The sequence below is a fragment of the Taudactylus pleione genome, unplaced genomic scaffold (genome assembly GCF_031769625.1).
Source record: "Taudactylus pleione unplaced genomic scaffold, aTauple2 ptg000127l, whole genome shotgun sequence".
Taxonomy (NCBI): domain Eukaryota; kingdom Metazoa; phylum Chordata; class Amphibia; order Anura; family Myobatrachidae; genus Taudactylus; species Taudactylus pleione.
This window is the reverse complement of record NW_028284529.1, coordinates 22339558-22357285: the sequence shown is the minus strand read 5'-3', so window position 1 is coordinate 22357285 and position 17728 is coordinate 22339558. Positions and strand designations below refer to the sequence as shown.

Genomic DNA, 17728 nt, shown 5'->3' with positions numbered 1-17728 from the left:
CTGCTGCTCCCACTGCAGGAGCCATCTTCTGGCTCCCGCAGTGGGTAATGGGAGAGACGTCATGAGTAATGACGTCTCTCCCATGTAAAGCGGCCGGAGGAGCTGTTAGCGGCGGGACCAGGAGCGGGAGTTTCAGGTAAGTGATTTTTTTTTAAATTAAGTCTCTCTCTACTGGGGGGGGGGACTACTGGGGGCACTACCAGGGGGGGATTACTATGGGGGCACTACCAGGGGCGGATTACTACTGGGGCACTACAAGGGGGGGGACTACTACTAATGGGGGCACTACAAGGGGGGGACTACTACTACTGGGGGAACTACAAGGGGGACTATTACTACTGGGGGCACTACAAGGGTGGGGCTACTACTGGGGGCTCTACAAAGGGGGGGACTACTACTACTGGGGGCACTACAAGGGGGGGACTACTACTACTGGGGGCACTACAAGGGGGGGGGACTACTACTATGGGGGCACTACAAGGGGGGGGACTACTACTACTGGGGGCACTACAAGGGGGTACTACTACTACTGGGGGCACTACAAGGGGAGTGGACTACTACTAGGAGCACTGCATAGGGGGGAGGGGACTAGGGGCACTACATAGGGGGAGGGGACTACCACTGGGGGCACTGCATCGAGGGACCACTGCTGGGGGCTCTATATAAAGGGCAATACTGGGGGTACTGCATAGGGGGGAGACTACAACTGGGGCCACTATTTAAGGGGCATTGCATAAGGTTTACCACTATTGGGGGCACTGCATGGGGGGTGGACTGCTACTGGGGTCACTATATAAGGGGAACTGCATAGGGGGTACCACTATTGGGGGCACTATATAAGGGGCTTACTACTGGGGGCACAAGGGGCACTGCACAGGGGGGACCACTACTGGGGGCACTATATAAGGGGATTACTACTGGGGGCACTGCATAGGGGGGATCACTACTGGGGGCACTACTGGAGGCCTGCATAAGGGTGTTCTTTCCTGTGGCACACGGGGGCACTGCATATGGGCACTACGACAGGGGGCTGCCCCTAATCTTTATTTTTACCTTACATTAATCCCATATGGACCCGCCTCCTCCCTGAAACATTTGAGGGGGGGGCGCCGTGGCACGCACGTTCTTCGGGCACCCTGGCTACACGCTGCTCCTCTGCCAGGGCCGTCTGCATGCAATTGCCCCCCAGGCTAAAAGTTGCCAGCCAGCCCCTGCCGACATCGGCATCCCGGCAGAGGAGGAAATCCTGATCGTCCCCAGGTAAGTATATACTAACCTATTTCTACCACCTTACCCTCCCTTAGGGGTGCCTAACCCTGACCCCCCCAGTGCCTACCCCTAATCCCCCCTCTAAGTGCCTAAACCTAAGTCCCCTGGGGGGGTACCTAACGCTAACCCAGCCTTCTCCTAGCCTAAACCTAACCTCCCGGGGGGGTCCTAACCCTAAGTCCCCCCCGGGAACCCTAAATCTAACCCTCCCCCCCGCGGCTATCCATGCTTGTCACCCGGCGTCCCTTCGATCGAGATGCCGGGCTTCGTGCTCCCGGGCATATGTCTAATGACAGGCGTCGGCATATAGACGCCTGTCTTTAAATCCTTGCCGGGATATGACAGTCGGGAAGCCGACTATCAGGATTAGGTCCGCCGTCTTCCCGACTGTATGCCAAATGGCAAGAATATACTATTAGTCATGATTCAGTCAGTGCGTTATTTTATATAACCTCTTTATTACTAGAGGTAGTCTGCACTAAAGTGATTGGAACTGATTGTGTTGGCATTATGAGAATACATCTTTAGTCACTCTAAATTTGATTACAAGTTTTTCCCCCAAAACAGCACTCCCTCAGATTTGGCTGCATTAAAACTTTGCAGTCTAATGGAGCATACACACAGTCAGATTTTTCTTCAGATCTGAACGATAACGATTTAAAAAATTGTTCAAGCGTTCATATCTGAAGGAAAATCTGACATATCTGTCAGATGAACGATTTGAACGATGCGCGTTCCCGATGGTCAGATAACGATATCTGACATCTGATGTGCTTGCAGTCAGACTTGGACGATTCCATTCATTTTAATGCAGTCAAAAATCGTTCAAATCTTTGGTAAAATCGTTCAAATCGTTCATCTGACAGATCTGACAAATCTGACCGTGTGTATGCTCCATTAAAATTGGTCTGATTGTCTGAAGGACAATATTACAGCTTATATGCATGGGAGGAGTCTTGGAGATCTGAGTAAGAGATGGTTATAAGAGAGGATGACAGGTGTAAGTTAATGACATTATTTGTTAATTGGTACACAAATAAGAAGATAATTCATTTATGAGCCTGCAGCAATGTGGAGTGCATTTATAGAAGTAAGTTTAAAACTGTACCCAGCAAGATAAGTAAAAAAGGACCTTGTGCTTTACGTGTTGAATACGGCTAATGCCCTGTATTCCAACATATGACAGGCTCTAGAATGAACACCCTACTCCCTTTCTGTCTTTCAAAGCAGAAATTTATGTATGCTGGACTTTGTGGATGCTTCCAGAATTAATTGGTTCATGCAGAATAAGATATGACACTATGGGCCGTATTCAATTAGGTGCGAAAAGCCAATTTCTGTGGAAAAGTATCGCCGGTGACGTCATTTTCGCCAGGGGAAAACTTATCCCCGTATTCAATTCCAAAGACTTTTTTGCCGGTGCGGAAAGTCAATGCATTGGAATAGGCGAAAAAAAATTGCCTATGAAAGCTGTCGAAAAACAAGTGCAGAATTGGGGTTTTGGGGTGCAAACTTGCGGAAACCACCCTGCACCCTTGGGACAGCCCCCCAAAGGTAAAGGGTGGCGAAAAATAGGTGAAATTTATTTTTAGAACACCCCCAAAAAATGAGGGTGAAAAAGTACAAAGTTGGGGGACAAACTTTAAAACTAGTGAAATAGACTCCTGGGGGGTCCCCAAGGATGTCCCAGGTGTTTTTAAGTTTGCAGATGCTTGCGGCAGGTGGATTTTTTAGGTTTTTAAAAATTTCACTTTAGCAACTTTAAAATAAGGTAGCACTCATTTTCGTGTACCCCACATTTGCTGGGACTACTTATTTTCTGCAAAAACACTTGCTAAATGCTATTCTTCACCACTAGACACTAATTAGCAGCTATTGAGAGCATTTAAGTACCCCAAATACCTTCAGCAGGCCTATTCGGAGGTATCTATAGTGATCTCCAATGTCAGTGCATCTTTTCGGGGGTGTCAGGCTGATTTCCCCAAATCTGACAGCACTTTTCGCCTGGTCTGAATTCGCCGGGTCCGGTTTTCAACGATTTCTAATTGAATACGGAGATAAGCAGGGACGAGCGCGATACTTTTTCACATAGAAAACCAGCGATGTCGGCGAAAAGTCCGGCATGCGAAAAGTCCAGGACTTTTCGCACCTAATTGAATATGCCCCTATCTCCTGTAAAACTTAGATATAAAGTATATATAATAAATGGCAAAAAAAGGTCAGATTGTTTTATTGTGGGTTTCTCAAGGTACTGTAGGGGGTCATTGAAGAGCCTTAAGCAGCAAGTCTGTTGAGACAATAGAATGTACATCTACTTGCCTCACCTTTGGAATACGGGGCTAATTTGTGTACCAAGTAGACGCTCTGATCTTGAAATATCTTTTAAGTTTATCTCCGATGGGATGTAGGAAGTCCGTGGTACATCACGGCTTTTACCCCATCGCACATGCACAACTGAAAAGGCGCGTATGCTCAGTAGCCACAAAGGTGGCTCACTTTATTTACTGTATTATTAATATTGGGGGCAGACCACAATTTATACATGTCCTTAAATATGATTTTCTGACACTGCACTGTGATGTGCATACACTGTAGGTAGTTTACCATTTTTTGCTTGACCATCTAGCAGCTTGAAACTAAATCTTATAGACTCAGTTTTATGCTATGATGTGTAATTTATTTTTCAACTATTTTAAAGAATATATTTTATATGTTGTGTATAAGAATATATGTCGTGTTTTGCGTGACATCAAATGATCAGTGTTTGCCTCCTACAGCTAATGCTTCTAATAATGGATGTATCTCTGCTCTCCTATTATTCTGAGAACTGTGTCCGCAGCAGCTAAACAGAACAATGAGTATTCAGTATACGCTGAAATATGGCAGTAGACAATCATATGTTGTATATCAGAACATTCACTTCAGGATCTACTTAAGGTCCGGCGACAATAATTCTATTTTTGAGTGAAATTGTCAGTGCTGACTCAATATTTATCTACACTAAACTCTACACGGCTCCTTGCCTAATAATATACATGAGCTTTCAAGTGTGTATGTATATGTGTACTGTATGTATGTTTGTATATATATATATATATTCCATAGACAAAAAACCTTACGGTTTCACATGTCCCATTAAGGCTTCTTAGACATGATCTGAAAATTCACAAAACCTATTGATTTTCTGCCACTCAAACTTCAAAAAGCAATGAAATTACGATAATTAAGGCTGACGCCTTAATGGATGTGTTCCTTGCGCAATACAGATATGGTATGCCATCACAGCCTGTGGTTAACGACAGATTCAGCACTCTCACAGATTGCTGTCACTCACAAAATGGTGGAGCTGCTAATTCACAGAATTGTGTGCTCATTGGAATACACACATGCAGTCTATGCAACTGAGGTTTGAGCAGTTATGCGGCTCCCACATCCCACTCAGTGCCCACAATCTTTCCATTTGATCACCAAAACAATCTCACTGGCTTCCAACATTCTTTTCACTGCATACATTTATCTCATTTAGAGTAAACGTTCAGCTCCCTTATTTTTAAAAATATCATACTCTATGCATGTACACTTTCTTCTCCTATATTCCTCCATGCTGCTATATATTCCCCAATCCCTACTGCTGTGTGGTCTTCCAACTGTGATAGTCTGTGTTCCCTCATCCGCACCAATGTTTTTCCCCAGCCACACCGCCCTGCATCTGTGCCTTCCCCCCAGCCATGTTGCTGTCTTTCTCTCATCTGTGGCACTCTTTCTTCCTCCATCTGCACTACTCTGGTCCCCCAACCGTGCAACTCTGTCTCCCCCCACCACCCGCACCACTCTGTTTTCCTCCCCATCCACACCATTCTGTCTTCCCCAATCCCTACTGCTGTGTGGTCTCCGAACTATAGTAGTCTGTGTTCTCTCATCTGTATCAATCTGTTTTTCTCCATCTGCACTGCCCTGCATCCGTGCCACTCTGTTTCCTTCTGCACCACTGCCTTCCCCTAAGCCACGCCGCTGTCTTCCTTTCCTCTGTGGCACTCTTTCTTTCTCCATCTACACCACTCTGTCCCCCCCAACTGTGCAACTCTGTCTCCTCCTCCTACCCGTGCTACTCTGTCTTCCTACCCATCCACACTAATCTGTCTTCCCCAATCTCTACTGTTGTGTGTTCTCCTATTTGTGCTAGTCTGTATTCCCTTATCCACACCAATCTGTCTTTTCCCATCTGCACTGCTCTGTCTTCCCATGTCCATGTCACTCTCTTCCCCCATCCACGTCGCTGTCCCCCCAAACCGTGCCACTCTGGTTTCCCCCATCCGCACCGCTGTTTTCCAGCCATCTGCATTACTTTGGCTACGCTCCACCTCTGTACTGCTTAACCTTCCCTCCTCTACACGCCTTTGTGTCTCACCTATACACTCTGCTGTCTCCTTCCCCCATCCACACCACTTTTATTCCATCTGCACAGCTCTGTTTTCTGATTTGACCTCAGTTGCATAAACTGCATGTGTGTATTCCAATGAGAATACAATTCTGTGAATTAGCAGCTCCACCATTTTGTGAGTGACAGCAATCTCCTTCTGTGAGAGTGCTGAATCTGCCGTTAACCACAGGGTGTGATGGCATACCATATCTGTATTGCGCAAGGAACACGTCCATTAAGGCGTTAGCCTTAATGATCATAATTTCATTGCTTTTTGAAGTTTGAGTGGCAGAAAATCAATAGGTTTTGTGAATTTTCAGATCATGTCTAACCAGCCTTAATGGGACATGATAAACCGTAAAGTTTTTTGTCTATGGAATTTCATAGCTTTTTAAAAATGTATTAACTATCAGGGTTTGGATGAGCAAACTGGGCCACCTGCAGAGGAGAAGGGCAGCAAAATGGTACACTAATGCAGGCGGAAGAGGGGACAGCACACAGGAGGTTGGTTTGGGATGTGCAGAGTGCGAGATGGCTGTAGGCGTGTGGGGTAGCGGCAGCAGCGGTGGTGCAGTGCAAAGGGGGCATCAGTGGGTGACAGAGGGCTCACTGGTAGTGCATATGCACCTGAGAAAATCAAATCAATAAGTCACAGATGGACGAATGCAACAGTGAGATCTACGTATCTATGTTAAAAATTGAATGTGTAAAAAAAACAACCCATAGCCCCGCCCCCCCAGAAAACAACCAGCATCGGGCTTTGGAGCCCCAGTACTGGTTGTGGTAAATACAGGGGACAAACGACGTGGGGGTCCCACGTATTAAGCACAACTAGCACCAGGTTTTTCAGAACCTGTCCTGGTTGCCAAAATACGGGGGACAAGTGACATAGGGGTCCCCCGTATTCAGCGCAACTAGCACAGGGCTCTCCCCAGCACAGCCCCCCCCCGCTAGAAGGAGTCCGGTGCTGGTTCTGGGAAATACAGGGGGGCCTTATGCATTTTTTCCCCCTGTATTTCCAGAACCAGGACCGGCTCAGAGCCCTGTGCTGGTTCCGCTAAATACGGAGAACCCCTACGTCATTTGTCCCCTGTATTTTGGCAACTAGGACAGGTTCTGAAAAGCCTGGTGCTGGTTGTGCTTAATACGGGGGACCCCTACATCATTTGTCCCCTGTATTTAGCACAACCAGTACTGGGGCTCCAAAGCCCGATGCTGGTTGTTTTTTGGGGGGTGGGATCACGCCATTTTTAATTTTTTTTTATTTTTAGACACAGGCAGCCAGTCCTGGTTGTGCTTAAATGCAGGGGACAAATGGCATAGGGGTCCCCCGTTTTTAAGCACAGCCAGCACCGGACTAGTCAGAACCAGCCCTGGTTGCCAAAATACTGGGGACAAATGATGTGCTGATCCGGTCCTGGTTCTGGAAATACAGGGGAAAAACTGAGTAGGGTCCCCCTGTACTCTCCAGGACCAGCACCGGACCTTTTCTAGCGGGGGGCTGATGCCACAGCCACGGGAGCCCTTTCACCGGGCCCCCCAGCCGCAGCATCAGCCCTGAGCTGGGGACACCCCCCAAAAAAGGGGTCCCCCTCCTCAGGGCACCCCAGGCCTAGGCTGATAGCCCGGGGCTATCCCCAGCACCCCTGGGTGGTGGGTGCCAGGTTGATATTGTGATGTGGTGCATTTTAAATATTTTCTTTTGCAGGTGAACTATAGGTCCCAGCACGCCTCCCTGCATGCTGGTACTTGGAAAACCACAAGTACCAGCATGCTGGGCATTAGGGCTAACTGCCACCTGTAGTCCACCTGTAAAAAAAAATAATACTAAAATAACACACTTTAATATTGTAATATTTTATTTTGCAGGTCTTCACCTGGGGGACGGCGGCCTTTAAGCTCTTTTACGTGGCCGCCTAGGCCTTTTTGCCTGGTAGGCGCCAACCCACCAGGGCTTTGGTGTTTTTGCCTGGCGGATGTAAACACACCAAGGCTTCGGCGTATTCGCCTGATGGGCACCAACCCGCCAGGGCTTCGGTGTCTTCACCTAGTGGGCGGCAACCTGTGTTAGCTCCAATTTCGTGGCTACCTCCCACTAGGACTTCTGGTGTCTTCACCAGGCAGGCGCCAACTCACCAGGGCTTCGGCGTCTTCACCTGGCAGGCGCCGACCCACCAGGGCTTTGATGTCTTCACCTAGTGGGCGACAGCCTGTGTCAGCTCTTTTTCATGGCTGCCGCCCACTAGGACTTATGGCGTCTTCACTTGGCAGGCGCCAACCCTCCAGGGCTTCGGCGTCTTCACCTGGTGGGCGCCAACCCACCAGGGCTTCGGCATCTTCCTGGTGGGCACCAACCCATCAGGGCTTCGACGTCTTCACCTAGTGGGCTGCAGCCTGTGTCAGCTCTTTTTTGTGGCTGCCGCCCACTAGGACTTCAGGCGTCTTTGTCTGGCGGGCGCCAACCCACCAGGGCTTCGGTGTCTTTGCCTAGTGGGTGACAGCCTGTGTCAGCTCTTTTTCATGGCTGCCGCCCACTAGGACTTATGGCATCTTCGCTTGGCGGGTGCCAACCCTCCAGGGCTTCAGCGTCTTCGCCTGGCTGGCGCCAAGCTGCCAGGGCTTCGCCTCCTTCGCCTGGTGGGCACCCAACTGCCAGAGCTTCTGGCGTCTTCACCTGGGGGTTGGCTGCCACCTCCCCAGGGCTTCTGTGGTTCTCTTCAGGTGCCGCCGCCTCCAATGACGTCACGAGTCGTGATCGTGATTGGCCGCCACGAGCCAATCACGACTCGCAACGTCATCATCGGCGGCGCTTGTTCAGGTGTCGGCGTCGGGCCTGGATCTGAGAGGATCCAGTCCCTGCCAGCCTTTCTGCCGAGTACAGCAGCGGCGCCCATTTCAAAAACTGCACCTTAAAGCCATTTTTGAAATTCAGAGATGGTCGCCGCGAGTGGTGATTGGCTCGCGGTGGCCTTCTTTGAATTTCAAGAATAGCGCTGAGGCGCCATTTTTGAAATGGGCGCTGCTGCCGTTTTCGTCAGAATAGCTGACGGGGACTGGATCCTCTCGAATCCAGGCCCGCTGTCAACACCCTCACCGCCACCGGATCCTCCGCTGCCGACACCAGCGCCGCTGCCAACATCCATGGCCTGCCAACGCTGATGTCCCCACCGCCACATCCGTGTCCCCGCCGCTGTTACCTTTGCCCGCTACCCAGCGCCCGCTATCACCCGCAAACGACAGCCATCTTTTGTGCACCCAAGTGAAGCCACTATGACTACACCTGCTGGAGGCTCTTATTGAGGCTGCGCAACAAGTTGAAAAGTCCTATCTTTATAATGGCGCATTCTTGAGGTAATAGTTTAAAAACTGTAACTTTCTAATTTACCTGAACCCCAAAAGCACATACCCTGGCACAATAGCTACCTAATAAAACAAACCCCAAGTCTAAATTCCACCCCTACCCTGAGTTTTGCCTTCCCAAAACCCCCCCTTAGACTATAGCAGAAAAGGGTTCCTAATTGAGAATGTCAGAAAAATGTGACAGTTGGAGCTTTAGATTACTCCCATGTCCCAATTTTTTATGTTTATGCCCTGAAATTTTGCCTAACACTAAGTCATCCCCCGGGAGCGGCTGTCTATGCCTGGCTTACCTTCGAACGGTATGCCGGGCGTCGGGCTCCCGGCGTAGGTAAAATGACAGATGTCAGGATTTTGACGCCCGTCAATAAACCCTTGCCGGGATTAGATAGTCGGGATACCAACGGTCGGCATTTAGACCGTCGGCATCCCGACTGCATACCTTAAATGTAACAATAACTTTACTAAACTTCAATTGTTTAAGTCAATTAATGCCGAAACGTATTGGGCCTGGCCAGTGACGTGGACGTGTGTGAATGTCACCCGCTGGTTTCCGGAGTGGGCAGTGGTCTGTGAGCAGCCGACTTTTGCATATGGTGGACAGTGACCATCGGGCACCAGAAAAACCATCTACAGCCAAGATCACATACATTTTGGTTAAAAGTAACGATCTTGGCTGTAGATGGTTTTTCTGGTGCCCGATGGTCACTGTCCACCATATGCAAAAGTCGGCTGCTCACAGACCACTGCCCACTCCGGAAACCAGCGGGTGACATTCACACACGTCCACGTCACTGGCCAGGCCCAATACGTTTCGGCATTAATTGACTTAAACAATTGAAGTTTAGTAAAGTTATTGTTACATTTAAAAAAAGAGTGTGCTTTCCTTTTATTTGAATATATATATTGGTACTGTGATAGGATGCCACCTTTGCAATAAGACAGTTCGTGATATTTCATCCTTGCTGGATATTCCATGGTCAACTGTAAGTGGTATTAGAAAGTGGAAGTGTTTAGGAACAACAGCAACTCGGCCAAAAAGCAGAAGACCACATAAAATCACAGAGTGAGGTCAACGGCTGCTAAAGCACATGGTGCGTAAAAAAGTTGCCAGCGCTCTGCTGATTCTATAGCTGAAGAGTCCCAAACTTCCACTGGCATTAATGTAAGCACAAGAACTGTGCGACGGGAGCTTAATGGAATGGGTTTCCATGGGTGATCAGCTGCATGCAAGCCTCACATCACCAAGTCTAATGCCAAGCGTCTGGAGCGGTGTAAAGCACACAGACACTGGACTGTGGAGCAGTGTTAGTGTTCTGCGGAGTGACTAATCATGCTTCTCTGTTGGGCAGTCAGATGGGCAAGTCTGGGTTTGGCAGATGCTGGGACAACGTTTGCTGCCTGACTGCATTGTGCCAACTGTGAAGTTTGGTGGAGCAGGGATAATGGTATGGGGCTGTTTTTCAGGGTTTGGGATAGGCCCCTTATCTCCAGTGAAGGGCAATCTTAATGCTTCAGCATACCAAGACATTCTAGACAATGCTATGCATTCAACTTTGTGGTAACAGTTTGGGGAAGGCCATTTTTTATTCCAACATGATTGTGCCCTAGTGCACAAAGCAAGGAGTATAAAGACATCGTTTGAGGAGTTCGGTGTGGAAGAACTTGACTGGCCTGCACAGAGACCTGATCTTAACTCCATCGAGCACCTTTGGGATGACCTGGAACAGAGATTGCGAGCCAGGCCTTCTTGTTCAACATCAGTGCCTGGCCTCATAAATGCTCTACAGAATGAATGGGCAGAAATTCCCACAGAAACACTCCAAAATCTTGTGGAAAGCCTTCCAAGAAGAATTGAAGTTGTTATAGTTGCTAGAGGGGGACCAACTCCATATTAAACTAAAGTATATGTTTTTGAATACAATGTCTTTACAGTCCTCATTGGTGTAATGGTCAGGCGTCCGAATACTTTTTTCCATATAGTGCGTGTGTGTATATACAGTATGTGTGTGTATATATATATGAATAAATAAAAACATTAATAGCTTAATAAGCACGTGCAAGAACCCAGGTATATATTTAATACTGGGATAAGACTGTAAAACGTCACGGTAGAGTCAGGAAAAAAACATAGTGGAAAGGATAATTTGCATTGAACAAGAATACAGAGCAGTGATTTTCAACCTTTTTCAACTCGAGGCACACTGCTCAAGATTTTAAAAATTGCCTGGGCACTCCTTCCAGCGATGCGGCATGCGCAACAATGAAAAAACATACACATTGGCTCCCACATTAAAAAAACACACCCATTGGCCTCCACAGGAATAAAACGCACATACATTGGCCCCCACAGGAATAAAACGCACATACATTGGCCCCCACAGGAATAAAATGCACTACAATTGGCCCCAGAGAAATAAAATACACATACATTGGCCTCCACAGGAATAAAACGCACATATATTGGCCCCCACAGGTATAAAACGCACTACATTGGCCCCAGAGAAATAAAACACACATACATTGGCCTCCACAGGAATAAAACGCACTACATTGCCCCAGAGAAATAAAACACACATACATTGGCCTCCACAGGAATAAAACGCACTACATTGCCCCAGAGAAATAAAACACACATACATTGGCCTCCACAGGAATACATACATTGGCCCCCATAGGATTAAAATGCACATACTTTGGCCCCAGAGAAATAAGACACACATACATTGGCCCCCACAGCAATAAAACACATACATTGTTCCCCACAGAAAAAAAAAATATTGCCTGGCCCCCATAGAAACAAAAAAAAAAAAAACATTGCTCCCCACAGGAAAAACAATTACATTGGCTGGCCACACAGGAAAAGTATAAACCACATTGCTCCCCCCAAAAACAACAATTCACACTGGCTCCCACACGAAGAATGAATATACATTTTTTGGCACCTACCTGTACCTCATCGGCTGACAGTGGAGAGCTGTCAGCACAGCAGAGTACGGGCGTGTGGGCTGGGTGGTGGGATCTATCCACTACCTTGGCTGGTGGAGCAGGCGAGATGACTGGCTGGCTGAATGGGCGTGACCTGTAATGTCACGCCGCCACGTCTACAGAGGTCACGGCCCGGGCACGCCTGAGCTTCCCAGAAGAGCTCAGGGGCAGCGCTGCCTGCGACTCACTGACTGCAGTGACTAATCTGATCGGCGACACACTGAACAACTGCTGATATAGAGACATATAAAAGGCAAACTACATAGGTGGAATAAGACTAACAAGTGTTTATGCATATGCTTTGTCTCGGGATAATACATTTCTTATCTTGGAATTTGATTTTGAGTCCTTTAGCTGCCACAAAGAGTCTTACATAGAAGACACTGCCTTCCTATCTAGGATCATGCTACAGCGCATCCTACAGTATACTGATACAGCCAGGTTATTTCAGTTTGTATTGTAGCACGAGTAGATCATGCCCAGTTTTTTTTTGCAGTGATACTCTATATTTCAGATGGAAATAGTATCACTTTGTTATACAGGTTAAGTTCTGTGAAGAAGTTTCTGTAATTTATCATGTAACTTGTTTGTGACTCTAAGCACCAGCAGTGGAACCGATGACATCCTGTTGCTTGCATCCTTTTGGAGATTTTCTCTGTTTCTATGGTTTCCATGCTTAATAATCTTAAGGTGTTCAAAATTCTGACCTCTAATACATGATGATTCTTATATCTACATATGTATGGGCCATTCCTATGTCCCTTTCTATGTTGTAATGTCCAGTATGATATATTTTCTATAGTTTGTTAACTTTGGTTTTATCAAAATCTACTGTTCATTTGACTCCTTGTTTCCAGGGCATTAAACATTGTACACTGTGGGGCTGGTTCTGAATTGGGCACAAAGGAAAAAGAAAAAGTAATTTTGCGTCTTGTTAAAACCATATTGCACTGCAGGTGGGGCAGAAGTAAAATGTGCAGAGTGATTTACATTTGAGAGGAGTGTGTCCAAACTGTAATCTAAATCACAATATAAAATTATAGCCTCCCTGTATTTGTGGGCTACATGTAAACGCAGCCCGAATTTACCCTGCATGCAAACATAAATAAATAAATAAATGCATTTGCACGCTTTGCATTGTAGCATGGTTTGTTCCAGATACAAAGTTACTTATATTTCTTTTCAGTCAAACTAAAAAAATAAAAGCGAGTGCCATTTGGTTACATTTTATGAGTTGAAGCCGAGTGAAGTTGACGTGGTGTATATTTATATTTGTGGTTTTATTATATGTAAAATAAAAAAAAAACGTGTATATATCTTTATACAAAGGTACACATGCTATTCATCCTATCTGTGCATATGGGAGCATGCCGTGTCCCTGGCATTAAATTTATATGTTCCTTCAAGTCTTTTGCCAAGACTCATTTGGTATAGTTTCCTCAGTAAAACAAATGGCTCTTTCATTACAGCTTCTTTAATGCATCCCCCATGGCCTTTGCGGTCGTCTCATATTTTTATGTAAATGAGTTGGTCGTCTTTAATAATCTTATGGTTGTAACTGTTTTTATCATCCCATCCCAATTAGTTATTAACTTCAGGTCTGTTTGTAATAAACGTCCCATGTCCTCTCAGATTAGTAACGTCTTAACTTTAAACATCCAAAGCTGGTAATTATCATTTAAATAAGCCACTCACAGTTTAAGCTCTAAGTTGATGGCAATTTTCTTTACTCCTTTTGAAATAGATTGTGGGGTTGCTTACTTGCACTATTCAAATGTGTCTAAAAGATTGCTTTTATTATTCGATTATGCTGTGTCTCGACACAATACTTGCAGCAGAATAAACTCCACTGTGATTTCCAACAAGATTGTGGAATATAGAATACTAGAGCAACAGAGAAACTACTATAATGAGAACTTAATACAAAAGCACCACCTACAGTACTGTGCCTTCAATTCAGCTTCTGAAGCAATACAAAGTATTATGAGTCAAAGGAGTTTTGTAATGATATAATTGCATAAAGCTACAGTCCAAGTACTTTTTACACATCATATATCATAAGGTGACTTCTAATATCCATAATAATTTGCAATAGTGGATTTGTTGTGGCTTACATGTTTTCTTAATGAAATCTGAATGAGGAAAGCAGAATTCACTAATTAATAGTGATGGCAACACAACTATTTACATTTACTGACACGGACAGAGATAATATTTGTATAACACAAATAGAAATTATGTCCTAGTATTAGGAAAATACACAATTGTAGCCGGTTGGTGGTGCACCTTGGACTTGGGTACAAGTATACTTAGGCGCATCGGTCCACGAGAATGGGCCAACAGCAGAAACTCCCAAGAGTGCACCACAAAGGAATTTCTACTGTTGGTCCATTCTCATTCACTTATTTGTTATGTACTTTGTATAGTGCTGCGGAGCACTTGTGGTGCCATATAAATAAACAATAATAATAATAATGGACCACTCCCCCTGGGTATACATATAATGCATATATGGCATAATTCCGTGCCTTCATTGTAATAATAATTTTTAATTTGCAAGTTACACGGATTGACCCTGCTATAGGAGCAGCAATGGGTGGGGTATGAAATGTTGACATTAATTATGTTTCTAACATTGTCTGGACATACATGATATTGAGATGTTCAGAGTGTTGACATTGTGAATGTCGACAGTCCAATTGTAGCCTAATCCTAATAGCATTTTATCCCTAATTCCAGCCTAGCTCTAAGCATAATTGCTGCCTTACCTGATGTCTTATAATTCATGTGTTGACATTTCGAGAGTGTCATTATGATGTTGTCATTCTGACTACACAGCAACCATTTTTATGCTCAGATTTTCTAAGTATCTAGTATTGTTGATTACATAAACAATTGTATAACATGAACAGAACTTGAATTTTAAAGTTACTCTGTAGTTTTATAGTTAAGGATTGTGGCCCTCATTCAGACCCGGTTGCAAGCGCTGAGCACTCGCAACTGGGTCGATGTTAAGGCCCTGCGCATGCGCAGCGGCCGCACTACACGTGCGCAAGCCCCGGAGCGAGAGAGAAACTCTCTAGCTCCGGAGCTCACTACAAAAGGGCCGGCTGTCGATGTTGATCAACACCCGGGCCCGTTTTGTAGGCGAGGCGGGGGTGGGGGGGTGGCTACACAAACAGAGGCGTTCCTGACGGAACACTTACCGTTTTATGGGCGGCCGCACTGACATCAGCAGTGATGTCAGTGGGGAGCTTCCTGCTCGATCAGAGCAGGAAGCTCCCTGGGGCTTGCGGTTGCCGAGACCCAACCTTAGGGTCTCGTCGCAAGCCCCAATGGTCGCGATGGTCTTGACCATCGCGACCATCACCCTGGTCGGTCGCTAAGCTGTGGGTGGTAACCCACAGCTTAGCTAGCGACCAGGAGGCCGCACTAAAAAAATGAAGCGGCCGCCCTCATTCGGAGAGAGCGATCGCTTCTTGCGACCGCCTCTGAATGAGGGCCTGTGTCCTTATTGTGCAAAAAATAATCGACAAGCCTCTATTAAGAAACAAATTTGCGTTATGATACCTTTGTGTGGCTCCAGAGCCACACAAAGTAAGTTCATGCTTAGATGAAATGTTGATGGTGCTGAATAAAGCTTGCATATAATGGTAAGTGAGAGCACTGAGGTTTTATTGGTATGGCATTACTTACAACAGCTGTAAGACATTGACATATTTGTAAGTGAAATAAAGTACTATGTGATTATTATTTTCCTCTTTCATCTATCTAATTCACTAATGTCGTTTCACAACCGCACATTTCTAAGTTATTCTAAACAAAACTGGTGTCACAACGCTTGTCAAGTAGAAGCAGAGAGCATTCCTTCACTGAGGACTTCGGAAGCTGTACTTTATTGACATTCCTTTAACTGATGTTTTGTAAAAAGCCATTAGAAAACAATTTTATTCCAGTAAAAATAATGAACAGGTTAGGCAGCTTTGTGATATATAGTTTTTAGTTTTACTTTTTAATTCACAGCAGGTTAATTCTCAAGTGTTTATCCATATATTTCTTTTCTTTCTGTTTTAGGAATGCTGCCTCTGCAGTTTGCGAGGAGGTGCTCTAAAGCAAACTACTGACAATAAGTAAGTCATGGGCTAACGGTCCTCTGCACCTTTTTGTATTCATAATGTTCTTATTATTACCAGTTATTTATATAGCGCACACATATTCCGCAGCGCTTTACAGAGAATATTTGGCCATTCACATCAGTCCCTGCCCCAGTGGAGCTTACAATCTATATTCCCCATCACATGCTCACACACATACACACTAGGGCTAATTTTGTTGGGAGCCAATTAACCTACCAGTACCTATTTTTGGAGTGTGGGAGGAAACCGGACTACCCGGAGGAAACCCACGCAAGCACAGGGAGAATATACAAATTGTATTGACTAATCGTAAACTAATCTAAATCGTACATGTACAGTATTAGCTACTGTATTATAAGATTTCCTAAAGATTGTAAGCTTGCTAGTAAGTTTCTCTTACCACTTTGTTTCTTATTACCCAGTTTTGTTATGAATGTACTTCAAAGCATATTGCCATAATGTCTTCTTCTGTTCAGGGATTTTCCCCAAAATCGAGAGGTACGAGTTATCATATTACTATTAAAATTTGAGCTATTATTAATGCATTAGTTGCATTATTTTTGCGATACTAACAGGGGTGCCGAGAGGGGGGAGGGGTGAATACTGATATCTTGGGCCTTTTGGAGGGGCCCAGTGGATGCCTGGGTCAATGTCTGTGGTGGACAAATGCTCCTCTTTGCAGCTTTGCAGAGTCACGCAATGTATTTTTTATTTATTTTATTTATTTAGTGCAGGGTGGGGTAATTACAGTATACCTCTCGGCCTTGGCAGTGCTCCTGTACCCCGGCCCCATTCAGCTTTCAATGGCACTGGTAGGGATGGCCATCGGTGTGGTGTGGTTTCCATCGATGGTTACCATTGATGACCATATAGCAAGTTGCCATCGATGGTTACCAACTATGCAATGGATGACCATCGATGGTTTCATCAACTGATGGTCATCCCTGTTGTTTGACTGACTGGCCTTTAGGCCAATCAGAACCTAGAGGTGGAGCTTTGTGGGTGTCGGGGGCGGAGCTATGCTCCGTGTCCCAGCACCTTGTTAAAAAAAAATCAAAAAACATTTGGTTATACTTAGCCCTTGATGGAGGATAACCATCTGGTTATCCCCCATGGATGGTAAAAGCAATCAACATTGGCCATAAACCATCAATGATTATGAATCATCGGTGGTCGATGGCAATCTCTAGGCCCTGGATACTAGCACATTAGTTGTTTGTGTGTGGCAATTATCAAAGAACATTAAGAAATTATTCTCACTTTAATTTGTTCTCAGGTCACCCTACCTGCCACTCGTATTTGTGTAGGGCTGAAAATTGCTGATTGTAATGTCTAGTACAAAGTATATGGGGAGTATTGTGTTAGCATACAACTTGGTCAAATACAGGTCATGTGAACTTTATAGTATACTACTAGTGGCAATTTGATTTATATATTGTTAGTCATGTTGCTGTGTTAGTATGTTGAATAGATTTCAAGAGGTCTGACGGAGCTGTGGGTGGACCGACCGGGAAACGCATCAGGTGCATTCAACTATTCATCCACTGTTCACCTGTGA

At 45.5% G+C, this 17728-nt stretch overlaps 1 protein-coding gene across 1 annotated transcript in view; it reads left to right on the top strand.

Annotated features, from left to right (window-relative positions):
* The window catches only part of LOC148523863 (lysine-specific demethylase 4C-like), a 378114-nt gene that overhangs the window by 247983 nt on the left and 112403 nt on the right, over positions 1-17728 (top strand). The window contains exon 10 of the mRNA XM_088472582.1: positions 16109-16164. Coding sequence (XP_088328708.1) covers positions 16109-16164 — 56 coding nt within the window. The remainder of the gene's footprint in view (positions 1-16108; positions 16165-17728) is intronic.